General features: G+C 35.9%; 1 protein-coding gene across 1 annotated transcript; it reads right to left on the bottom strand.

Annotated features, from left to right (window-relative positions):
- Nucleotides 1–636: 636 nt before the first annotated feature.
- Nucleotides 637–20,800, bottom strand: LOC125674156 (uncharacterized). The gene is made up of 2 exons (XM_048911245.2): nucleotides 20,501–20,800; nucleotides 637–3,033 (listed from the first exon to the last, which is right to left on the bottom strand). The coding sequence occupies exon 2, from the start codon at nucleotides 2,796–2,798 to the stop codon at nucleotides 726–728; it is 2,073 nt and encodes a 690-aa protein (XP_048767202.2). The 5' UTR covers nucleotides 2,799–3,033; nucleotides 20,501–20,800; the 3' UTR covers nucleotides 637–725.
- Nucleotides 20,801–27,051: the final 6,251 nt, after the last annotated feature.

The raw sequence follows: 27,051 nt of genomic DNA, 5'->3' as shown, positions 1-27,051 counted from the left end.
CAACAGTGTGATAATGACAATTTGCTTTCAAAAATATCTTAATAAAAATCTTCCTACATATACTGTTACAGTAGTGTGTTGTCAACATGCGGTTGATTTATATACTTGTAAAATCTGGAAATGAAGATGGTTTCTTATATTCAGTAATAAGATACATTTTCATTTTCTTTGCCTGTTTTAGTGCATTTTATCCTGAAGGTATATGTATTCTTTAATTTCTTAAAGACTACAAATAAAGTCCAAAATCTCTGTATGGAAAAGCGTTTTGAAATCTTCCTTCTTAAGATATGGATATGAAAACAATCACGCAGAAAATAAAAGGTTTAGAGTTTGCGGTATTGCTTGTTGTCTTAAATGATTTGGTGTATGAACAAGAGGAACCAAAGTATCTATAATTAAATTTCAAGTGCTCTGTGAACTTGAGTGACCTCCATTCTTGTGAATTGTGGGGTTATATTAAATCGCTGGTGGGTAGATCTTGATGCACATATATAAAGTTCTCATTTAACGGATTAGTCGATAATCCAAACATTGAAACACCGTATTAAATATCGGCCCTTCTCACAGCAACGTGTCGACTATTTTCCTCAAAGCAGACGATACCTTATCTTACAAGAATTATTTATGAAGCTTAGATACAACATACCTCACCTTCTTTAATAAGTCTTGCTAAACATTTTAGATACAGTGCAAATAAACGATCCAATGCAGACTATCTTATATAATTAGTCATTATGAACAGATCCTTTCAATTTTTGTCTGACTTTTATACAGCTGTTTGCAAGTGTTTCATGCACCGTTAGTGTCGACTCGTCAGGTACCATATTGTAGTTATTTTCTTCATGGATGGATACCGCAGATATTTGATACATTCTCCTATCATAAAACTCGTCATCACTGTATTGTGGTAGGGTTTGGTTCAGATGTTGGCACATCATTGTATATACGTTATTTTCTCTTGGCGTTGCAATATCATGCATGTAACTCTGTTCACGAGTAACATCCCTTTCTTGACGAAGTGTCAGCTTGATCACTTCTTTCGTCCCTGTATCACTTTGTTTCGGAACGTTTACGAAGAGCTTCTTGTTTTTGTTATTATTATTGTCCAGGTGATTCGCATGGATAACCAGTGAGGGATGATAACTAACGCTTCGATTACAGGTCTGATCAGATCTGCTGGATAAGAGAGATGAAACTTCGAGTCTTCTGATGTCACTTTCTTGGTAAGAACGATCATCAGCAGAACTGGGTTCATCTTCCTCGGATTCTTGATGTCGAACACTATCCTCGAAGTCATGGACGCTTGGTAATCTGATTGCGTTCTTACTTTCATCATCTTCTCCATAATTTTCTGCTCTAATCAAACGAACTTTATCTCTGTATTGAATTAGTGCTCTACGATGCATCAAACTAGAGGTTCGAGAAACTCTTCTTTGTTCCACCTTGTCTGTCCCGTCCTGAGCACTGATTTTATTGCCTTGTAATCTATTTTCACTGAATTTGGAGGCTGGTATCTGTTCTCTTATCATGGGAGCACGGTATGTAACACGCGCCTGGGCATCCTCGGTGGATCGCTTCTTTTGTATCTCTTTGTGTTTAACATGTTCCGAGCTGTAAATAGTTCTTGTTTCACTTTCCTGATTGTCTGGAACTGTAGTCTGTCCCATTCCATTTGGGGCAAGAGCTAAAAATCTGTAAAGTTTGAATTCCTTAGCACTTTTACGTGAATGTTTCCCTCGGTCTACACGATCTTTAAACGATTTGGAGGATGATAAACCTCTTTTACAATGAGTCCGTTTTCCTTTCGATTCCATTATTGGAACACTCTGTGTCGATAAAACAGATCTTGATCCAAAAGAATCCTTACTATAACATGAGTTTCTACTAGCAATTCTGGATTCTGAGTCAGATTTGGTATCATCTCTTGGTGGTTCTGTGCTAGGACGGACAGTTTCTAGAGGTACGCGCTGAGTTGTTGCAATAATCTCTGTCTCAGGACGCATATCGATAGTGCGTATTCTCTGAGAATCGCTATCGCTATTAATGGAAACTTTTCCAGCTCCAGATTGCTTCTGAGGCATCATTTTTGTACCGTTTTTCTTCTGAAGAAACTGAATTACTTGCTTCATGTTAAGCTTATCTGGATCATGGTCATGTATAGGTGTAGTACTTCGAGGAAGCTGATTCACATTAAGCTTATATTTCTTACGTTTTTGAGCCTGTTCTCGTGCATAGTTTACTTTATGCTTCTCTAACTCAAGCTCACCTGGAGTTGGTTTTAAACCTCGCATTATTCCATTTGCTCCATAAAAATATTTTCTTTCTGATAAAACAGATTTAGTATTTTTTTTTCTATCTCTAGTAGAGAATTGAGACTGTTCCATTTCGTATTCAAACTGGGGTTCTGTATGGATATCACAATTTTGTTCATTTAAATCCAGAATGGAATATTTCTTCTCAACACAGTCTGAAACAGACGATTTTACACTGTCACTGGGGGTAATATTTTTCCCCCTATAAAATGATTTTATGAATTCTGTGGGTGGTCGTCCTGAAAATGGCACATTCTTTGACCCATCAATTGCAACTCCTTCCGAGCCAAAGGTCGTGCAAGAATTTGAGCGAGTTACGGCTAAGATTGGATAATTTCGCTTTCCTTTCCTTGCTGAATTCGAATGTACATTAGAAACTGAAGGTCTTGAAACTGTAAACTCCTTGCCGTCGTGTGAAAATGGTCCTATCTGAATAACTGTAGGTCTCCAATTAGAATTATCAGAATGCAACACAGCTGCGCTCATTTTTCTGCCCTTGCTGACGGAGCGTCAACCGAATTGTTGACTGAACAGTTAGTGATTAGGCGCATTTTAAAAGATTAATCGGGAAGGCGATTTTATTCAAACTTCTGTCGATCACTTTTTATATACTGGCTTGATGGAGGCATTCAGCGATTACATTAATAAAAGGTCTATGATTAGCCTCTCGGATACGTTAATTGCCGTTTTGAGAACTTGAGTAAATGCCAACATCCTTAACCTGTAAAATAAAATACAATAAATGTATACGAGATTTGTAATTCAGTGAAAAGCCGCTTGGATCAAATTGATCATACATGTAACAATATATGCAATGGTATAATACTGTATAATATACAGTTACTTTGGAATGGGTGTTGCTAAAACGCGGAACGGAAAACGGAAGGAAAATGGAACGGACACAGGGATTGTATGCCCCTCCCTATCTCGTGGCAAAACGTCTTTAACGCACATCTATTTACACATAATACAGTGCATGTGTGTACTTACACTGATTTATCATTTTAAAGACTTCGTAATCGCAGTACTCCAATCCTAAATAGACGAGGACTTCTGGCAGTTTATTTCTAATGTGAATACATGTACTTGTATGAAAGGTGAAGATAACAAACAGTGATCAATCTCATAGCTCCTACAAGCAATACAAAATAGATAGTTGGGCAAACACGGACCCCTGGACACACCAGAGGTAGGATCGGGTGCCTAGGAGGAGTAAGCATCCCCTGTCGACCGGTCACACCCGCCGTGAGCCCTATCTCCTGATCAGGTAAACGGAGTTATCCATAGACAACCTATCATTGGGTCAAATGCTGTATGACGTGTTTCATACCGATTGTTAAGGCGTTCTTGGTACACTGTTATTGACAAACTAGATCTTTATAACGACCATAGAATTTGCGAAATGCTGACTTCAATCGAGACTGTTGAAACCCCTGTACCATCAACTTGTTTGTCAGTAGCTTACCTCGATTTAAAAACTGACTATACGCAGAACAAGCTCTTGCATATCGAATCAGTTGAGATATATAACCACCATATGCAGGTGATAATGGAATATTGCTACATAAATATGGGAAGTTGACGATGGAGAAGCTGAAGTCATCCCGTTTATCATACAGTTGAGTTGTCAGTGTATCTTATTATTTAGATTAAAAATGATTCAAACATAAATCCTCTATTAGCCTTTTATATTAATTTTATATTAATATTTCAAATATTATATGAAAATATCAACAGCTATGAAAGAGAAACTTCAAACGTACTATACCACTACATATACCAGAAGTGGTGTTAATCAAATATGGATTCTAAAACATTCTAAAGAACTTTTAGTAAACTTGAAATCGCAAAACTTTTCTCAAATCAACAACATCAAAACGTATTAATTTTTAACACTTTACACGGCCATTCTTCACGCTAAATCAAAGACTAGATTTTTGACATCATAGACAGTTAATTCTTCAACAAAAATGGAAAACGGAAATTTTCATATGTAGTGATCAAAGATTACTTTGTTAAACACCACTCTGATTCCACGCACAAGTACTCTGAAGTTGAGATTAAAAGTATGCGGTACTTCCTCATTGACAATATCTTCGTAGTCTTTGGTGATCAGGTCTTCCAAAAGTATGTTGGAATTCCCATGGGCACGAATTGTGCTCCTTTGTTAGCTGACCTGTTCTTATATTCTTAAGAAGCAGAATTTATTCAAAAACGTCCTTGTGAGAAGGAAAAATCTCTCTGTGGCCTTCATTGCGTTATTTAGATGTAACGACGACATATTATCTATTCACAATAATAATTTTCATTCATATGTCGATTCGATATACGGTATCCCTGTGAACTCGATATAAAAGACATCACACAGTCGTCCACTTCTGCTTCATGCTTAGATATTTTAATGGAAATAGATATTAACGGCAAACTAACAACTCAGCTTTATGACTAACGGAATAATTCCATCTTCTCCATCATCAACCTCCCATGTTTATGTAGCAACATTATCATCTGCATATGGTGTTCATATCTCTCAACTGATTCGATATGCAAGAGTTTGTTCTGCGTATGGTCAGTTTTTAAATAGAGGCAGGCCACTGACAAAGAAGTTAATGGTGCAGGGGTTTCAACAGTCTCGTTTAAAGTCAACATTTCGCAAATTATATCCTCGTTATAACAATCTAGTTTGCCAATACAATATCATTGGGTCAAATGCTGTCTGACGTGTTTCAAACCGATACCGATTCTTAGGCCTTTCATGGCACAGTGATTTTGACTGCGGATAACTCTGTTTACCTGATCAGGATATAGGGCTCGCGGCGGGTGTGGCCGGTTGACAGGGGATGCTTACTCTTCTTGGGCACCTGATCCCACCTCTGGTATATCAAGGGGTCCGTGTTTGCCCAACTCTCTATTTTGTTTTGCTTATGGAAGTTAGGAGATTGACCACTGTTCGTTATCTTCACCTTTCATGAAATAAATCTGTTAATCCCTCTTAGTAAGGTCATAAACTACACCTTAGTTTTGGTTCTGTTTTAATCTTTTGTCCCCGCTGCATCTCTTCAGGTTCAACACTAATCCATAGGATACCGGTACATGTACGAACTTTCACTTTACATGAATGGATCCCAAATGTGGCAAACGTTTTATCCACACATCATAAGCTAGAGAGAGTATTCTCACCAAAATCAAATTTAATTGAACTTCCGAAAACTTCACTGTTTTAAAATGTGGCCATTCCAGATGCTCTTAAAGACCCGTAATTGTGCGATTAGTGGATCATAAATAATATACAAACTAACAAGTTCAAATATGGCTAAGTACATGTATACGACGTTTATGCCAGCATGCCATAACATTATTTACTTTATCACACACCATAACTTATATCAGATAAAGGAGGGAGAATTTGACCACTCGAATGTTAGACATCAGATTAAGAAGAACCAGGAATATCGATATCGGTACACTCAGTAGCAAACATTTTAATACATGTTGCAGGAGTAATTTTACCGTAATTCATCGAATCATATGATCTGTATTTAAATGACATATAGTTTTATGCTACATGTATGCATATTTATACACTTTGTATGTATTTCATCAAAATTCTCAAGCCCTATTATGTTTCATTTTATTTAATTATTACTGTTTCTTTCTTAGAGTATTGAAACATCGTAATTAAGGTCTTCCGTTTCCAATCTTCACATTGTAAGTCTCTCTCTCTCTCTCTCTCTCTCTCTCTCTCTCTCTCTCTCTCTCTCTCTCTCTCTCATATTGAGTATTCCGTTTCCAACGGAATTCCTTATTGTTACTATAAGGTTTACTTCCTCTATTATTATGTTTGGGAATATATTGATTTTCCTCTGTTTATTCAGGTATTTAGGTCTTCTGTCTCAACGGAAGACTTTATTGTTGTTCTGTTGTTTCTTTTTCTCATTTATTAAGGTTATGGTGATTGTACAGTTTATGATTAAGGTTCCAGACGGAAGACCTTATGTTGATTGTACAGCTTATGATTTGTTATCATTCTTTTTCTCCCTTTCTTGTCCGAGCGATTTCTCAGAGATGGATTTTCTTGAAATTTTCAGTGGGTTTTAGGAAATGAAATTGAGGTCCCCCCCCCCCCATTCACTTCCTGTTGGCAAATAAGTCTGATTGTCTGTTTCAAAAAGAGAATTTTGTCCGTAAAATTTCTCAGAAACGGTAGCAAATTTACACACCAAATTCTTGTGCTTAATAGACCTCGAGTAATAAGTGTGCAGAACGGTGTTAAGAATGTCAGCCGTAACTTCCGGTCGTCACCGGAAGTGAACAAAGAAACGTCAAATTTCATCAAATTTATGTTTTTGAAAAACTTCCATGGTATAACTAAGTCTCCTTTGGAATTTCAGAAAATGTTAGACTTACCGGAAGTTAAAACATCAACTTTCGGTTTTCAGATTAAGAGTTCGTAATGTTGGTTTTTCTTTGTTCCCATATATCTCGCTGATCAATAGAATGTTTGATATGATTTCCACATATGTTATTCCCATTATCTATCTCTAGAGTAACGTCAAATATCTCTTTTTTTTCAAAATTCACTTCTGGTCGGCAAACACTGTCGATTTTCTAGGTGTTTTTTTTAAAAGAGATTTTGTCCACAACTTAACTCATAAACGGTTGCAGATTTACACACCAAATTATGTGGAAAATGCATCTCGACGGGTAGGTGAGCAGAACGCGGTTAAGAATACTGGTCTTCACTTCTGGTCGTCACCGAAAGTGAACAATGAAACGTCAAATTTCACATTGATGTCTTCAAAACAAAACTTGCACCTTATAGCGAGGTCTCTTTGCAGTTTTAGAAAATGTTAGACTTACCAGAAATCAAAACGGCAACTTCCGGTTTCTTGATGGAAAAAAAAAACCTTTATAATTTTCGTCTTTTGTGCCACCATGTCTCTAGAGTAATGCTTATGTTTCAAGTGTTTGATGTGATTTTGATATGTACTACTCAAGAAATGTTTAGAATCACCCGTATAATAATCACTGCTGCAATGATAAAATATCACAAAATATTAAAGTTTAATTAAAGCGAGGAATGTCGTTCAGTTTCATACATATCATTATTAAGGTTATCTAGACAACGTCATTTTATCGCAAACGTCACTCAAAAGTAACGAAAGTGTTAAGAAAGATTTCATTATTCTGGGAAAAAATATACTTTTCTTAAACAAGCTCCTGAATTTGGTTTGGTATTGAAACCTGTATCCAGGCTTATATCGTGTTCAGTCGACCTTAAACAATACCTTGAAGAGTAAAAGAATCGAAATCGAACACGCACGTATAGCTACTCAATGTCAGCATGGGTAAACGACCTTCGTTGTCACCCGCGGAAAGATCTCGAGTTGTAGGGATGCTGCTAGCATGTTCATCAACGTATGAAATAACTAGAACGTTTGGGGTAGCTCAAAGCACAGTGTCAAAGTTAATGCCGAGATATAGGGAGACCAATTCTGTCAGTGGCAGGCCTAGATCAGAACATCCAAAGAAATCAAATCTACGACAAGACAGGTTCATCCGTACACTTGCTTTAAGAACACGAAGTATATCAGCCAGGACTCCCCAGACTGAATTGAGAAATGCAACCGGAATACGTGTCTCGGACCAAACAATAAGGAACCGTTTGCACGCCGGTAACCTACGTTCTAGGCGTCCAGCATTAAGGGTACCTTTGACACAACGTCACCGACGTCTCCGTCTTGATTGGTGCAAGCGACACTTGAGATGGAATCAAGCTCAGTGGACTCCTTTGTGCTTCACTGATGAAAGCAGATCTAATCTTCGATTTAATGATGGCAGAGTACGTGTGTACCGCCGTCCTGGAGAACGTTTTTTGACGCTACTGCGAGGGAATATGATCGATACGGCGGTGGTTCCGTGATGGTGCTGGCCGGTATTTCTACTAACAGAAGGACTCAACTTTATACTATTGATGGAAATTTAACACTTCGACGCTACATTGATGAACTTCTGCAACCAATAGTTCTTCCTTTTCTTCAAAGGCTGGGAGGGAACGCCATCTTTCAAGATGATAATGCCAGACCCCATCGGGGACGAAACGTGAATGATTTTATCCAGCAGCACAATATCACGAGAATGGAATGAACCGCCGCGGTGGCCGAGAGGTTAGAGCGTTCGCCCCGCATGTGGAAGGCCCGGGGTTTGAATCCCGGCTGCGACACACCTAAGTCGTTAAAACAGGTAGTGACAGTTCCATCGCCAAACGCTCGGCATCAGGTGTGAATGTCACGAGTTCTCGGAGATGACCTTAAAAACGGATGACCCGTGTCACAGTAGGTGTGGCACGCTAAAGAAACCTCACTGCTCAATGGCCGTAAGCGCCCAGCATAGGCCTAAATTTGAAGCCCTTCACCGGTCTTGGTGACGTCTCCATATGAGTGAAAAATTCTCGAATGAGACGTTAAGCAAGAATCAATCAATCAATCCACCGGCAAATTCCCCCGATCTGAGCCCTATTGAGTATCTCTGGGATGAACTTGGAAGGCGAATGTTTAGTACCAACCCTCCAAACACCATCAACCAGCTTCGGGACCGCCTTAACCAAGAATGGAATAACATCCCCCAATCTACATGTACCAAAGGGGCTTGCATTCGAAGCATGAGGAAGCATTGCACTGCCTGTATTAATGCTAATGGAGGACATACGCGCTACTGACGTGACATTTCGATATGTGTGACTTTGTAATTTGACCCCTAGCATGTTTGAAATGTTGATCATTTAACTGTTTACGTTAGAACAAAAATATCTCTGTATAAATACGTCCACAGGATATTTATAACATTATACATTTTTTTGTTAATTTACACAATTTGTTAAAATTGAATGAATCGAATTAAATGATTCTAAACTTTTTTTGAGTAGTATATGTTAATGACACTATCAATATCTAAAGCTTAGTCAATTTGTTTTTCAAAATTTACTTCCGGTCGGTAGTAAGACACCACTTTCTGTTCTTGTTGTTGTTGTTTTTTATCTACCCCTTTTTGTCGATAACACCTTTAGACAGAGACGTGAAACTTTCAGGGATTATAGACAGTAAAGCGTTGCAATGATTCATGGGAGAACACATCTGAATATTACTTCCGGTCGTCGCCGGAAGAGATGAAAAAGGTGATTTTTTAAAATCTATTTTTCTTTGTTTTTCATATCATATAGATGTTGGCGACTTAAAATTATGTGTTTTATTCTTCTTGCTATTTTTCAGAAACTATTTGAGATTAAATTATGAAATTTGTGTGTCTGTCAATTGCAGTCGTCACAAGAAGTGATGAAATATAATTTCTAATGAGAAAATCTATGAGAAATGAAATTTTCAGAGATGATAAACACCTGTGCTTGTTACTTTTATAGAGATATGTCGAAAAATTCACTTTCACGGAAGGATGACATAGGAATGTGTGTGTGGGGGGGGGGGGTGCGTGCGTGCGTGCGATCATAGATCATGAATTTTTGTGATTATCTTATTGCCAAGTTTCACTTGCTATAGATCCCCGTATTAAAGACTCTAGATTCACATGATTGGAAATTTAAAACGACTTCCACTAAACATTCACCGGCATTAGATACCTGATTTTATTTGTGACTCGATCTGTTGAAAGGTGAAATATTCCAATTGATATCGACACTTGGTCCTGGATCATTAGGTTTCAAAACTCATTTCTGAGACAAGTCATGTGAAGATTTTCTTTTCCTGTTGAATTTATTTATTGTTTATTTAGATGTACCAGTTAATGGCGCCTTTTATAGAATCGTTAACGACATTTAACTTGATAAAATGTTATGCATTGGTAAACAAAACACCTTTGAAAATAGGAGAAAAATACTCGGTAGATTTAATCCAGATGCAAGTTTATACCTTTTTGATAATTATGCATCTGTGTATATATACTCATGTTTTTTTATTCGCTATTTGCTTATAATCCATGTGGCAGAAGACATGTACTCCGAAATGTCATACTTGAATCGTTTGCTTCAGTTTTGTAATTGAATGAAATAAATTGGAAAATAGTTTTCATGTTATGATCTTGCAATATAATCCGAATCTTATTATATTTTACGGATTGGGTTTGACGTGTCGTAGAAAAAAAATGGCTGAATCCTGGTTTGTATATCATATTTTACTAGACAAAGAGACTAACGCAGATTGGACATTTAACTTTGTTTATAAAGTAAAAAATACCACTGTTAGAAATCGTATCATATAACCTTTAAATAATGAAAAATACAGTAGGGTTATCATGATAAGTTAACAGAAACCATGAAGAGTTTAACTACTCTAAGTACTACGTATGAACTTTAACTTTTCTCTAGCCACTCGATTTGGTCCCTCGAAGCGCTCGGCACCAAATCTCTTGGTACTAAAGTTCACCAACATATACGACCAGTGGCCTGAGTCCGGAATGCTGCGGACCAATGGATTTCACTCGATACCAATTTATATGTATACATTACTAACTCCTGCACTATGTAAAGAAAGAAACCCGCCAAAAAGACCCTTTACGGTTATAGTAGATACATGAAAGGTGAAGATAAGGAGCTCTAGCATATGTTTTATTTCAACTTCAGAGTACTTGTGCGTGGAATCAGGGTGGTCTTTAACAAAGTAATTTTTTGGATGACTGATCACTAGTTATGAATGTTTCCGTTTTCCATTTTTGTTGAAGAAGCAACTGTCTATGATGCTAAAAAGTCTAGTCTTTACTTCATCGTTAGGAATGGTCGTGTAAAGTGTTGAAAAAAAAGGTTTTGATGTTATTGAATTGGGAAAAGTTTTGCCATTTCAAATTTCCTAAAAGTTTCTTAGAATGTTTTAGAATCCACATTTGATTAACACCTATGGAATCCGGATAGGGCCACGTAGTTCACTATCGCACCATCGCATCATCGAGGTTTGGGTCGATGGTGCGATGGCGCGATAATGCGATGACGATGGTGCGATGACGATGACGCGATGGTGCGATAGCGCGATGACGATGGTAAGATGGCGCGATAATGCGATAACGATAGTGCGATACTGCGATGGAGCGATACTGCGATGACGCGATGGTACGATGGCGATGATGCGACGCCGCGATACCATTATGCCATCGGTATCGCGTTATCGCATCATCGCCATCGTACCATTGCGTCATCGTAGTATCGCTCCATCGCACCATCGTTATCGCATTATCGCGCCATCTTACCATCGTCATCGCGCTATCGCACCATCGCGTCATCGTCATCGCACCATCGCGCCATCGTCATCGCATTATCGCGCCATCGCACCATCGACCCAAACCTCGATGGTGCGATGGTGTGATAGTGAACTACGTGGCCCTATCCGGATTCCATAAACACCACTTCTGGCACATGTAGTCGCACAGTAAGTTTGAATTTTCTCCTTCACAACTGTTAATATTGTCGTGAGGAGGAAAGATAGAGGCTTGTAAGAGCACTTACTGGATCCAGCAATGTATCTTTGTACATGTAAAGGTTTTTATGTAGTTTAGGAATCCAGTATAGGTACGGTAACTCATATTCATTCGACTGGGATATTAAAAATGTCCAAAACTGAAGCATGGTTTTGAAGAATTTCATCTTTTGAAAGGGCAGTTGGAGTATAAAATTACCAAAAGTGGAATTAATGCCAAGTTCGTTTAAAATACAGTTGTAATAATGAGCCTTACAAACAAAGATAATATTATTACAAGCTTGTTACAAGCTTACAAGCTACATGTAGCAGCTTATGGAAGTTCATATCGATTCACGGAATGTATCTGTAAAATGTTTCATTTATAATACAGGATGCCTTGTAAGATTTACATTAATTTTGTTAAATACATTGTATATGTAACTATACTGGCATTCTGTTGTAATGTATTAATGTCTTTGTTTTGTGTTTTTGTATGTCTATTTTTTGTGTGCATCTTTGCGAGTGTGTGTTCGTATTTTCTAGTTTCCCCCTTTCTATTCCTCCAATAATAAATTGTCATAGACGAACCCAATATTGTTGTTATATGAAGCAAAACAGTGACCCTTGGACAAAGAGAAGAAAATATTTTTTAAAATAGCAACAAAACATTATTTTTAAAAAAAAATAACTTGACGGCGAACGTGCAAATCTTGAAGAACTGACTGTGTTAAATTGGAGGAAATGTTGGGACACTTCTACATGGATTTACGTAGAGAGGATGAAATATATTACAAAGTGAATTCGCCATGGCATATATATCAAATATAACAGATATCAAAGTCAACTCCTTTCATCAGAAAATCTTATGCTGTTTTAAGAATGGGGAAGGGGAAGTAGTTCACCACCCTTTTAATCACAGACACTGACTTGAAAGCATTGCATACAAGTATTAATGGGTAACTCAGAGGTTTGAGCGATTGTCGACGCCATGTATGTTATTGTTGCCACTGAATTATTGGAATTTCAGCTTTTAGAACTGTTTGTAGACATAAATATGTACTGCTCATATGTTGGGGTTTATAACACAATCAAATACATGTTACGTCTTTGTAATTTTGAATTCAATACTACGGAGGCATATCAGTTATTTCATATTTTAACTTTTTAGCTTTTTCAATTTTGTTTCAACTTTTTATTTTTTATTCTATATTTTTGTTTGAAGAATTCTGTTTTAACATTTTTGTGTCTGTTCATCATTCTATTTTTACAATTTCATACCTGCACTTTCTAAAGAAAGCTTTGGTGTATTGTTGTCCGTCTGTCACATTTTCTTTTTCCTCAAACTCCTCTTTTATTTTAAACAGTAACCAATTAATCTTTTGGAAAATGATAGGTGGTGTCCTGTAGATGTGCAATAAGGTTTCAGAATTTTCAATTTTACCCTGGGGGCAAAAATGGTAAACCTGGTTCCCAGAACTCCTCTTACATTTTATGCAGTACCCAAATCATCATTTGGGAATTGATTAGTGGTGTCCTTTAGATGTGCAATACTTTTTCAGAATTTTTATTTTCACCTGGAGGGGAAAATGGGGAGGCAATCAACGAACAAAAACCTGGTGCTCAAGGAATTGTGACATGTGCAACAAGAATATATTTACTTTCAGGGTTGGAATCTCGGTTAATTTTCTTGTGTGAAATATTACAGGCACTCGACGTTTTAAATATCTATAATAAAAAAATTGTCTTTCTGTAAACATAATATTCACAAGATATATCATGCCGCCATCTTGGTTTTCTGTTTTATTAGCTGCATCGCTTGAAAATTTCAGCGAAAAGTTCGATATAATGTGATAATTAGACCCCTACCGTTTAGAAGCAACTCTGTCAAGGTCTTACCTCTCGCATCGTCATGGTGAACTGGAAATAAAGTCCATTTATCGGCTATAATCAACCGTCAAATATTGTCTACTGCTTCTCAAATGCGAAAAATCGCTGAATAGTGGACCGAAGTTGACATAATTTCGGGATAGCCCTTTTTTCATTGGTCGATAAAATTAAAAATAGTAAATATTATAATTATCAGTAAATATGTTCTAGAGAGCGAGGTAATGGATCTTGAACCACGGGCACTGGAAGTTAATGTAAATATATAGTATGTGCATGTATGAAAAAGGAAGGGTAGGACACCCTTTTTGAGGCAAATTCGGGTTTGGGTTATTTTGGGCGTTTTTCAAACGGCCTGACGCGATGAATCGTTCACATATACCTTACTTTCAATATATGTACGGTTTCTTTCCGTTCCAATGCCGTTCATTCGAAGAAAAAGATGTTTTTACACCTCCAAGTGCCTAAGAATTTCGCTACAATGTCTTACTTTCGGTTTAATCGCACTGAATCGAAAGGTAAGATCTGATTGGTCAATGTGATAAACATTTATAAGTTTATGTCATATTTTTATTGGTTGTGAAATAATGATAAGAATATTTGAACTATAAAAACAAACATGGCTCATGTACTTAACCACTAGTCTCTAACACCATCATGAAGTAATAATCCTGAGAATTATTTTCTCTACATATGTATTTATGGATTAGATAACGTGTGTCAATTCAGACTTCAATTTTATTATTGACCTATCAGAACTTACCTTTCGATTCAGTGCGATTAAACCGGAAGTAAGACATTCTAGCGAAATTCTTAGGCACCTGGAGGTGTAAAAACATCTTTTTCTTCGAATGAACGGCATTGGAAGGGAAAGAAACCGTACATATATTGAAAGTAAGGTATATGTGAACGATTCATCGCGTCAGGCCGTTTGAAAAACGCCCACAATAACCCAAACTCGAATTTGCCTCAAAAAGAGTGTCCTACCCTTCCTTTTTCATACATGCACATACTATATATTTACATTAACTTCCAGTGCCCGTGTCTTGAACACTATTCTATTAGTATACATGTATACTTTATTCACTTTTTACAACGTTAAACATGATAACTTCACTTATTCATGCATTCGTTGTATTGAAAGTTGAAAGTAAATGTCATACGTAATAAGAAAAGTTCACATATTGAATCAACACACGCGCGCGCGCGCGCGTACACGTGGGTGTACTCTTAAACGTTCCCAGTGATATTGTCCTGTACTGCCTATCTGTAAATTTTCAGTGTTGTAGCAATGGGTGACAAAATGTGGGTCGGAGTCAAAACAGGGGGATGGGTGGGTCATGAGCAATTCCAATATTGTTTTGGTGATGCGATAGATTTAATAAATTTCCCGTGCCAGCCTGTCCCGAAACCACACAACTGTGCCTGAATTTTATTGTTTGCAGGGTTGCAACTACCCTGCATTCAGTGCCACCACCCCCCCCCCCTTTTCCCCCGCACAAGCGTCAGAGGGTACATTAACAAGGGAAGTCTCGTTTGCATAAGCATGTCAACTTCGGTCCACTATATTCAGCGATTTTTAACATTTGAGAAGCAATAGACGATATTTGACGGTTGATTATAGCCAATAAATGGACTTTATTTCCAGTTCACCATAACGATGCGAGAGGTAAGACCTTGACAGAGTTGCTTCTAAACGGTAGGGGTCTAATTATCACATTATATCGAACCTTTCGCGGAAATTTTCAAGCGATGCAGCTGGTAAAACAGAAAACCAAGATGGCGGCGTGATATACCTTGGGAATATTATGTTTACAGAAAGAATTTTTTTATTATAGATATTTAAAACGTCGAGTGTCTGTGTGAAATATCGATAAAATAGAAACTTGTGTCTTGATTCAAATATTTTTGAAAATAAGTTTAAAAGACGTGTATTAATAAGAATTAGCAATAATTTGAGTTTAAATCAAGCAATAAGCGATTTATATGATTTTTAGCGTTAAAATAGAGGGGTATCCCCAAATTTTAGAAAAACTGCCTCCGTGAAACAGAATGATTTTAGCATGAACATGTTCTTCGAGTTTTCCACTAAAAAACTGTCGCTTTGAATCGAGGGCATTTTTTTGTATATTTCAAAAAGTCGAAACGATTTCACTGATATCATTTTCAATTTCACCTGTACTTTAATTTTCCATTGCTACTTAAGTTCTACTGCTTAGTTCAGTGGATAAGGTCGTAGAATTTAAAATGTAAAGAAGTCATCATTTTTAACGACCGGGTTCGAATCCCTCACGGACACAAGATTAATTTCCAATATTACGTTTTCCATCTAGATGTTTTCTTAATTGAAACACACTTACAATGTGACGAGTTTGAAATAAAATTCCAACCTAGACATTATTTAGTTTGTGAATGGGATACCTGTATTTTAAAAGTCAAGGCTGCTAACGAGAATTCTTAGGTTTTAAAGCTTTGAAAGAAAAATGTCAAACAAGGTAAATAACTGTTAAACAGTTTGAATGGATAAGACAATATGTATTCCAGTAGAAAATTGCTATGGTAATCAATGTTTTTAGGTGCATGCACTTGGAATTTTGTTGAATTTTAGTAATGCGTATTAATCTTCCCATATTTTGTTTTGTAGTAAGAGTTATGTACAGATGGTTGTAGAAAATAATGCATACGAGTTTAAGAGCTTTTAGACAATTTAATTTTCACGATTTCAGAAATAATGTTTAGACTATGTACGGACACATAAAATATTTTAGGCTTGCCCTTAGTTCTGGGGAATCCCATAGGTATTTAAATGGCCAATACTAATAAGAGTTTAAATAGGAATGAAGTTAAGTTCTACGTCACTGGTGTTGGAATATTACCGCTTCTGTGCAACACCCCCTTTTTTCTGCTATGTGAAAATCGTAATTTTTAATCTTTGCCATTAGTGATTTGTTCACTGAAAATATGTATCCTTTTGGGGTTCCGGAACATAATAGGTAGCTTAATGAAGTATATGCCCCCTTGTATGCATGTTGTAAGATGCAAGGAGGATCCAGGAATTGCGGTTTGGGGAGCAACTTTTATATGCAGGGGTCTTGGCAACGCCTTGAGACTCCCAGTGGGTCCAGGGCGAAGCCCTGGTGGGGATCCATGGGGCGAAGCCCCCGTGAGCTCCTGGATTTCACAGATTTTATAGAGCTTGAAATATGTCTCCTATGTAGTCATTTTTACCATTTTCAGTCATTTTTAATAAGGTAAAATTAATAAAATGACGCAAATTCTATGGGTTTTAGAAAAAAATGTAAGTTCTCCCAATAAAAGTAATTCAATAAATCAAAAAAATTTTGTCATTTATTTCTCCGAGAGTGGAAAAAATTATTGCTTCTTTATCGTTTACATTTTTCTTAACAGGACTCTTTAAAAATTAAGTTGTTATTAGCCTTCATTATGACCCTACATGATGTAAAATTAGGAACTTTCAGGTGAATGTAATTGCCCTTAAAGGTCTATGTGACCCCTTTTAAAGGTTCTATATGTTTGACTTCATTGTTCTATAATCTTTTATCAGTTTGTTTTATTCCAACACCCTAGAGACATTTATTAGAGAGGTCTGAAAAGTGGTCCACCGTTTGGTGGCCCCAGGTGGTACCCCTACAGCCCCTACCTGAGGGCAGAAAATGATAGTCCTAGGTCTCCACTTCCTTGCCTTGCATACGCCTTTTGTGGACTCTTCAAAGATTAATTTGTTATTAATATTCATTATTCCCCTATGTGATGAAACGTCAGAAACTTTCAGGTGAGCTCAATTGCTTTCAAGTATGAAACTCGGTAATTAAAATTTTTTGATTAGTTGTTTAAAAAATTATCAATTTGATTTATTTTGTATTACTTTTTAGTATTCCGTCTGAAAACTCTCAGTACTTTGATGAACTTTCTAATACGCAAGTTCCGAGTTACCCAAAAGTTATTTCCCTTTGTCGAACTCTTTCGCATTTTGTGACGTATGGTGGGTACACAATGTATACATTATATCGTAGACTGGTATTGTACATAACGATTACGTACGATAAATGTAATAAAAGCGTAACTTTTGTTTATATCAATCACTGGTACGCATATTCTGGCCATATCAAGCATAATTTGTTTGAATAAGATCATCAAATTGGCTATTGAATCATTATTCGTTTCCTCTTCTACATGAGTGACGCTTTTATTAAAGAATGATGGCAATTAACAATATTTGTTTGAGCCATTTTGTTATCCAATACTCATAAACACACTAAAGTTGCCTTTTCCCTGAGATAGGATGGTCTCAGAAACTCTGAATATCATCTTTTAAGAAATAATACAACGATAGTAAATAGCAAATGTGCCCACTGTCATCATATTTACGTCATAATTTACGGAAGAGTTCGACAAAGGGAAATAACTCTTGGGGAACTCGGAACTTCCGTATTGGCTGCTAGCTTCTATGACCTTATTGGCTGCTGGTTAATGGATGCTAGCTTCAGCCTAGTTGGTCAAATGCAATTGTCAAATCTCGTGTAGAATTGCGCGATGAACATTTCGTTTTCTTGTATTGAATTAGTTTTTTATTTTAGCCAAGTCAGGGGAAGGGGTATTTTCGTCACATTTATTAATGGAATTTACTACATTATACTAATGTATCCAAGAAGGGTGTTCCTAAATATAAATGCAATGAATATTTTTTAGAATAATTATAAAGTGAATACCACAAGTACAGTATACGTGAATGAGGTCATTACACTTTTTGCATCATTGCAATGCGCATAGATTGCCAGTCTTTACAGAAGCAAAATTATGCGTTGGTTCATTTACACTGGAACCGCATCTATTTGTCGTGAAGAAAGAATAATATATGCAGCTAACTTTACAGAAAACATCATAAGGCGCGATTTTGTGTGAAACCATTAATGTACAATGATACCTAAAATGCATATGTACAGTTTCCGTAATCTCCCTAATAGTTCTGAAACATCTATATGTTTTCCATAATCATTGTGCACCAAAACATCTATCTTCTCCAGATTGCAAGCTCTTGAGAGATGTGACACTGCAGTGTGACAAATTCACATTCACGGTAGTCATAAAATTCGTGTAAATTAGCGACACATCGTCTCCCTAATCAGTGAATCATGGATGTTAAAGCAATACAAGCAGTAACTGACGGAAAATAAATTAAAAAATAAAAGAACAAATAGTCAACATATATGTGATTGAATATATATAACTTAATAGAATCAGAGTGAATCTGAAGCAATAAACCCATCAAATCAGCAGAAAATATAGATTCATGAATCATTGTCATCCTGTCAGTAATTCCTGCTTGTAACCTCCGATGTGCATTGACCTTGGAGGTCACAAGTTCGGAAAAAGCGAAAGAGAGGCACTGAGCACGTGGTAAATTAATTGTAAACAGTTTAACATGTCAATTTTATTTTTAAAAAAATCACAATCAAAATTTCATTTGAGTGGCATATTTGCGTAATTATTACCTTTTTACACTTGCATAGTATTTCTAGTCATTCATGAAACAACGTAATATGTTAAATCAAACGACACGTGTCGTTACTCGCGTCAGTTTCCGTCTTTGTATATGGCCTCGGTCTCAGCAACCCGATTATGTTCGGCAATCATCGTTCCCATGTCCGTGTATACGACACAATGGCGGTTTATACGAAACGCTCATTGTAGGTGTGCTCTCAAACAATATTCCCTTGTTTATTTTGCAGAATTTTTCTTCAGATCTTGGGCATTATATTAGTTAAACCGGTAGGTGTTATTTGGTGAATAATTTGATAGTTGAAAAAATACCGTCAGTTAGAGCTTGTATTGCTTGGTGTCCTCCGAATCTATCACCTCTCTTCTACTTTGTATATGGTATTCATTTAAAGTAAATTGTATAGGCGGATTAAAATGATCTGTAAAGACATTTCCCGTGTTTCTGTGCAAATAAAAGTATATCATTCGGTGTGGAAAACTTATCTATAGAAATAACGGGAATAAAATCCTAACAGTTAATTCGACAAATGCGTAAAATATCACTTTCGGTAGGCAACAGACGAATGAATCAAAGTGAGTCGTCAGGGGACAAGTAAACAAGGGAAGGACGCCTTATCAACCCGTCCACAAATCATAAAGTCAATCTGGTAGCACGGTATTTCAGATGCGATAAAAGGAAATAACATGTCTGTGTATCGATAATACAATGTATTTCATTCGATCTGACAGGTTAATATATTAGACGCGCTGTGAAAATTCCTCTACGAATCGAAGTATTTCATATTCATCGGTGCATAAATATCTTTGTAGAGAAAACTGAGATATTTAATTCTAGGTATTTTGAAAGCTACTCTTAAATAAATGTACAGGATTGTTTACCTCGAGACATTACAAACTGTGAGAAAAAATGAAGTAACATTATTGTTGTGCATCTTTATCATCAATCAAGCATCGTCTAATTGTTTTACACAACTGATTGATATCATGATTAGATTTTCATACACCTAAGAGAATGAGAAATCTTTACATAGTCATCAAGATCTAATATTCACCTTTTTTTGAGTTATTATTATTTTTAAGAAATCACCACGGGATGTAAAGGGATGGTTAGATATTTGGTATCAAGAAATTGGTATCATGAAATTATTTAACTTCTTTATCAGAACTACCAGTATTTTACTTAAAAGTAATTCTTTCTTCTTGCAATTCATGTGACTGTTCACAGATCATTGATACAAAAATGCTGTCAAACGTGAAGACAATAATATCTTTTGTCTGTTGTACAACTTAGCATTAAAGAAAAAGTAATAGACAGAAATTATATCTGACCTGACTTTTTGCGAGTACAACTCCCGCCATCACCGCCGCCAAGGTTTGCCTTCATGAGAGTCATTCATTCTGTCAATAGGCACCAGGTCTGAAGTATCCCAAAGTTTACTTATCACTTAAAACATTTAAATCGCGTATTGAACATTCCTGTTTTCTCTTACTCCTTTATAGTTAAGTAATGACCCTGTGATCTTAAATACCTCCAACCATGTCTACCGAAATTATCTTTTCCGATTTTTCGATTTCTAACAGCAGGCATGAAAATATTCCTGATTTGTTAAATGCGTCTAATATTAGCATGAGAGTAATCCAGTTTAAAGGTATTAGACGGAAATGGATTACCACGTCCATATTGTATAAGACTGCATTTTTAAATCATTGTATGTATAGAATAGATCGCTTTTCAACAAATCTAAAAGTTATTTGAGATCGGGTTATTAATGTTTTGAAGTTCATGCACAACAAACAGTTCAAGTACTACGCACATTTTAAAATTATAATTAACTACAGTATAAAAGAGGTGAAATAAAAACATACAAAACTTTACGACTGTAATAAGATCAGAAGAAATTATTCCTTGTTAATCAACTGCAGTCTGTCATTTTGAAATGTAACAATCATTTCAATTGGATGTTTTACACATCGAAGCAACCGAGACTTTGTCTATAGAAAAAATACTACAATCAATAAATATCGAACTCAGGAACAAACTACGTAAACGTGTACACAGTGATTTGGTTGATAAAAAGCACAAAATCAATTGATTAATTGTACCTAGATTGTACTTAGATTTAGCATTGAAGAGGAAGAAAGAAAGAAAGAGCAAGAGAGAGAGAATTGTTTACTCAATTGAAGAGTGATCTTTTAATTGGAACAACAATGTACACAGGGTGATTGGATTTGTCTTTTGTATTGCACCTTGAAAAGAACAAGAGTAATGGAAACGTTTAGAAAGCCACGATTCATTTAAATCTCTGTCAAAACTCCAGTTAGCCTTGTTATAAATACAAGTTGTTGTTCAAATCGAACTAACAGTAGTCATAATTCCCGAGCAGTTGCAGGAAGCACACTGCAATCAAATAAGTTTTTAACTTCATGTCTAATTTTAAAACGGCATAAATATCTTCCTTTAGATTTGATAATGAAAATTTATTTACCGAAACATTGGTAATGATAGTAAAATGTAATTAGTAACCCGTGTAATGATAGTAAAATGTAATTAGTAACCCGTGTTACAGATATTCTCATGGAAATGTGTCTGTGTATATCTTCTAAAATGGATTTATCATAGGTACAATTAATCAATTGGTTCTGTGCTCTTTTTCATTGTTTGATAACGCCTTTATCTTTGAAACGCACATTTCATACTTCTAATGTGTATAGTAATTTTATGTGATTGATGAGTTTGAGTAAATAGTATTATGCAGATATTCGGGTGTTAATTGATGGAAAATCTTAAAAAGTTTAATTAGTCGGTGGTTTTCTCTTCGAATGGAAAGAGGTTCCCAACCCGTTTCTTTGTACAATAAATGTATGGCTGCCATTCTATTTCCCCTGTTACTATTCTTGCAGCTTCTAGTTGCATGCTTTCAATTTTTCTTGTCAAATAGTCAGGTAGGTAGCCCTATATTATGTCGGCATATTCCATGCTAAGTCATTGGCAATAATTATTCCTATGTGTTTATGGGAATCTATTTCATTTAAATAAACATTATCAATAAAAAAAATGAAGGATGAAAAGGTTTTCTGGTTTTTCGAGATATTGTTAGGCATTCCGTTTTTGAGGGATTAAATTTTACTAACTATTATTGCCAACACTCATTAATTTTGGCAAGATCACTATTGATAATTGCGACTGCGATGGCCGTGATTTCAACAACAATATACAACGATCTGTCATCCACAAAAAGTTTGATAATACAATTTTAATACAAAAATCTTTAATATAGATCAGAAAAAGTAGAGGTCCAAATATGCTTCCCTGGGGTACACCTGCTTTTATATATGACTCGTCAGATTTGGCTCCATTTATTACAACACATTGTTTTCTCTTCGATAGATACATGTAATTCTTAAACCATTTAAGCAATGATCCAGTTATACCTACTCTCTCTAATTTATATTTCAAACCATTGTGCCAAACTTTGTCAAAAGCTTTACTTTTGTCAAAAAATACCACCCTGATTTCCTTACCCTCGTCGATAGCTTTGCAAAAATCACTCATTATATTTTAAAACAACTAGTACTTATTGTAACGGGGACCGTTACAGATGTTCCCCAAACATTTTCCCATTTAGAAAGTGGTGTCATTTGTTTCAGTACAAGTGGTTTTGATCATATCAATCTGTGAAGTGTCTGAATATATAACTATTTTGTAACGTTCAGTCCATTTCATGCTAAAACAAATCACTTATAGATATTTGAAAGTTCTGTACACGTGCACGCACGTGTGTGCACGTGCTGGTGAGTAATTTGACCACGTTGATACATTACAAGTCTAAATATATGACTACAAGAGAAGTTTCTCAACAGTTCAATGAAAAACGAGAAATGAACAGCAACTCAAAACTACAAAGACCGAAATCAATGCACGTGCATACACGTGCACGTGAGTACGACACAGCAATTTTGTTGATGCTATTCAATAGGCACTTGAACGATATACTTACTATATGAATTTGATATCGATTGCTTGACGTATAAGAAAGTTATGGGGATTTCAAAATCGTCTAATCAGAAATAAGCACACGTGCATGTGCGTACAGGGAAGTGATTTTGACACCATCAATAAATGGAGGGGTCAACAACATATCTGCAACCTAAATTTCAAACATATTCATTGCAATTCCAATGCACGTGCATTCACGCGCATGCGATATTGATAATGGAATATTTGCTAACACCATTTAATAGGCATTCATATCATACATCTACAGGGTAAATTCGAATTCATTTGAGTTTTTAATTCAATAGTTATGGCCATTTTAGTACCCGAAAAATGAAATAAAAGCTATACACGTGCATACACGCGCACGTGAGTATGACTGAGCACCAATATTGATGTCATTCAATAGATATTTGATATATATACTTACAGCATAAATTTCATATTGTTTCCATCATTTATAAGAAAGTTATGGCGATTTGAAAATCGTCCAATCAGAATTTAGCACACCTGCATGCACGTTCCGGAAAGTAATTTTGATTGAAGATATTTATTTAGAAACTGAAGATACATATACTACCTAAGTTTCAAAAGATTTTGACAAAAAAAAACAAAAAAGTTATGATCATTGAAAGAATTGACCCTTTAAAAGAAAATGCATGTGCGTGCACATGCGCCTTTGCAATTTTTATTACACTTATCTGTCGATATTTCGAATGTCTACATATCCTGTAAATATCATTAGATATCATTTAATTATGTGAAAGTTATAGACGTTTTTGTATTATCCAATAAAATTAAAGCACACGTGCATGCACGTTAAAAAAATGTAATTTTGACTAAGCCAAACAGTTAAGGGTCTCAAGTTTCACTTACGATATAGATATCAAACGATTTCATTGAAAAATAAAAAAATTAAAAGTTAGACTAATTCCAAAATTTGTAAACAAAACATCCAATGCACATGCATGCATTTTCAGAGAAAATGACATTCGTTCCGCACATCTACATACATGTAAATCTTATTACAAAGCTACAAGTCACCACCAATCATCCCTGAAAGTTTCAAGACTCAATCATTAAACCTTTATGAGAAAACGGCCGGAGAAAATGTCATTTGAAAAACGGAAATTAGGCCCTATCTCGCGACCGGAAGTAAAATTTTGAAATAGTATGAAAGGGTTTCCTAGAGATGGATAATGTCAATAACTTATGTAAACATCGTAATATAAAGTTGATAGATAAGTGAGATATACGAGAACAAAGAAAGACCCATTTCTTGAAGTTTTCCCTCTAAAAACCGGAAATTGTAGGTTAAACTTCCGGTAAGTTTAACATTTTCTGAAATTCCGAAAGAGATCGAATTAATCTATGCAAGTTTTGTTTCAGAAGCATAAATTTGAAATTTGACGTTTCTTTTGTTCACTTCCGGTGACGGACCACAATGATAAACCTTAATATGTTGTACGGTGTGACCGTTGAGACGAGCGAAGCCCATTAACATCTTGCCACACGACTTTTCTCCGCCTCTTCATTTAACGCGGGAAATATAACGCGCTTGGTGTAAACAGTTACAAATTGTGACGTCATATTAGCTGCAATGTTTTACTTCAAACTTCCACCAGAGTTCGTTTGCTCACAAACCAAACTCTTCCACTTAGGCATTATGGGATAGCGATTTCTTAGACTGCGTATACTGTGACGTCACTGTAGAATGACGAAAAAACATAACGTCAAACGTAAACAACTTTCAAAACAAGAACGTAAACATCAAGTCCATTACTTTACACAATAATTTGAACAGTCTCCATACTTTATAATGATCTTTTGATCATTTTATGTTTAAAATAAAATCCATACTTTTATAGTAATGCTCTTAATATTAATATCTTCAAACTTTTAACTGCGAACTACTTCTTTAGTGTAATTTGTCTGCGTGATAATCGCGGACTCACAATATACAAATCTGTATATTGTGGTGCGTCACATAGGAGAGGTCTATTCGTAGGTGACGTAATGAGGCCTCGACGGGGAGTTTGTGTTTTACTTCTCTCAAACCAAGCAAACACAAAACGTTTGAAGCTATGAGAAAGCTTGTCTGGAATTTAAAAACGTTAATTGTACTTTCTAAACAATCTAATTATTTTAATTACGGGATTGTCAATGAAGTATACCGCAGTGACGGCGACATTTTTCCGGAGGCATTATGGGTAGTCCCCATCATTTTTCAGCTGATGAAGAGCAAACCACGTGACTCAATTGCGTAATCATTGGAGCGAGCTCGTCGCGACGCGAGCTTCGCTCGCTATTACAGAACTACAAGTCACCATCTATCATCCCTGAAAGTTTCAAGACTCAATCTTTAACGGTTTAGGAGAAAACGCCTGGACAAAATGTCATTTTGAAAATTGAAATTAGGCCGTAATTCTCCACCGGAAGTGATTTTCGAAAAAAGAAAAAAGCTGAATTTAGTTCAATTTATGTTGCATTTTTCCTGAAACTTTCATGAAAATCTGTCTAGCCGTTTTCGAGAAATCGCGTGCACAAAATCGGTAAGAAAAAGAATAATAACTAGAAACTAGACACGCATTACTAGTAATTAGTAGGTCTTCCGTTTGTTCACTTCCTGGTAAAGAGTTTTCTGACGATACGAAAACCATTCAAATATATCAGAGAATGTATTTTAACAATAAATGAGAAGTGTATTATCGAATTTTTTACTCATTTCTTGTAACTTCCGGTGACGACCGGAAGTACTATTCAGATGTGTTTTCCTGTAAATCACAGCGACTCTTTACTGTCTATATTCCCTGAAAATTTCACGTCTCTATCTGAAAGAGTTCTCAACAAAAAGAAGTAGACTAAAGAAAGAAAAAGTAGTAGGTAACTACCGACCGGAAGTCAATTTTGAAAAACAAAATTGTCAAAACTCTAGAAGTTGATACTATTCTTAAGACATGTGAAAATCATATCAAACACTTCAAAGATAAGCGAGATTTATGGGGACAAAGAGACGAAAAGTAAAAAAGCATTTTATCAAGAAACCGGAAGTAGTCGTTTTGACTACCGACGGGGTCAATATATTTTTGACACTTTGAAAGAGACTTAATAAACTAGTATAGGTTTCAATTTAAAAGAAAAATTTTGAAATATACGATTATTTCAATCACTTCCGGTGACGACAGGAAGTGACGGTCGACATGCTCAACACCCTATTGCATGCTTACAAACAGAGATTGATCATCCCTGAATATTTGATAAACCTATCTTTTACCCTTTCCAAGAAAAATGCTGGACAAAATCTCGTATGAGAAACAGAAAATCGGCCATATTTTCCCTACCGGAAGTGAATTTTGGAAAAACAAAAATAAACACAGCAAAGTCATTTCATAAGACATCATTCCTGAAAATTTCAAGAAAATCTAGCAAGCCATCTCTGAGAAATCACTCGAAGAAATCGAAAAATCGTCATGTTTTTCAAATACTTCCGGTATAGAGCGGAAGTGACGGAAGAAAAAATTGAAAGTATGTGTACAATGGCCTAATGCTAGTTGATCAACCCTACAAGTTTCAAGCGTCTATATATATTCATTATTGAGAAACTGAAAAAACAAAGTTTGAATTTGTCCACCCATTATCTCACGACCAGAAGTGAATTTTCGAAAAATATATGACGTTACTCTAGACATTTATAGTGTCTACAACATATGTTAAATACAAGTCAAACACTTGTTTAGTAAACGAGATTTAAGGCATTGAAAAAGGAGAATTTGAAAAGGTTTTCCGTAATTACCGGAAGTCGACGTTTTGATTTCCGGTTGGGTCAACGGTTTTCAATACTCCAAAAGACATCTGATAAAGTGGTATAGGTTTCGATTCAACAGCT

The sequence above is a fragment of the Ostrea edulis genome, chromosome 3 (genome assembly GCF_947568905.1).
Source record: "Ostrea edulis chromosome 3, xbOstEdul1.1, whole genome shotgun sequence".
Taxonomy (NCBI): domain Eukaryota; kingdom Metazoa; phylum Mollusca; class Bivalvia; order Ostreida; family Ostreidae; genus Ostrea; species Ostrea edulis.
This window is presented reverse-complemented; position numbering and strand designations above follow the sequence as displayed.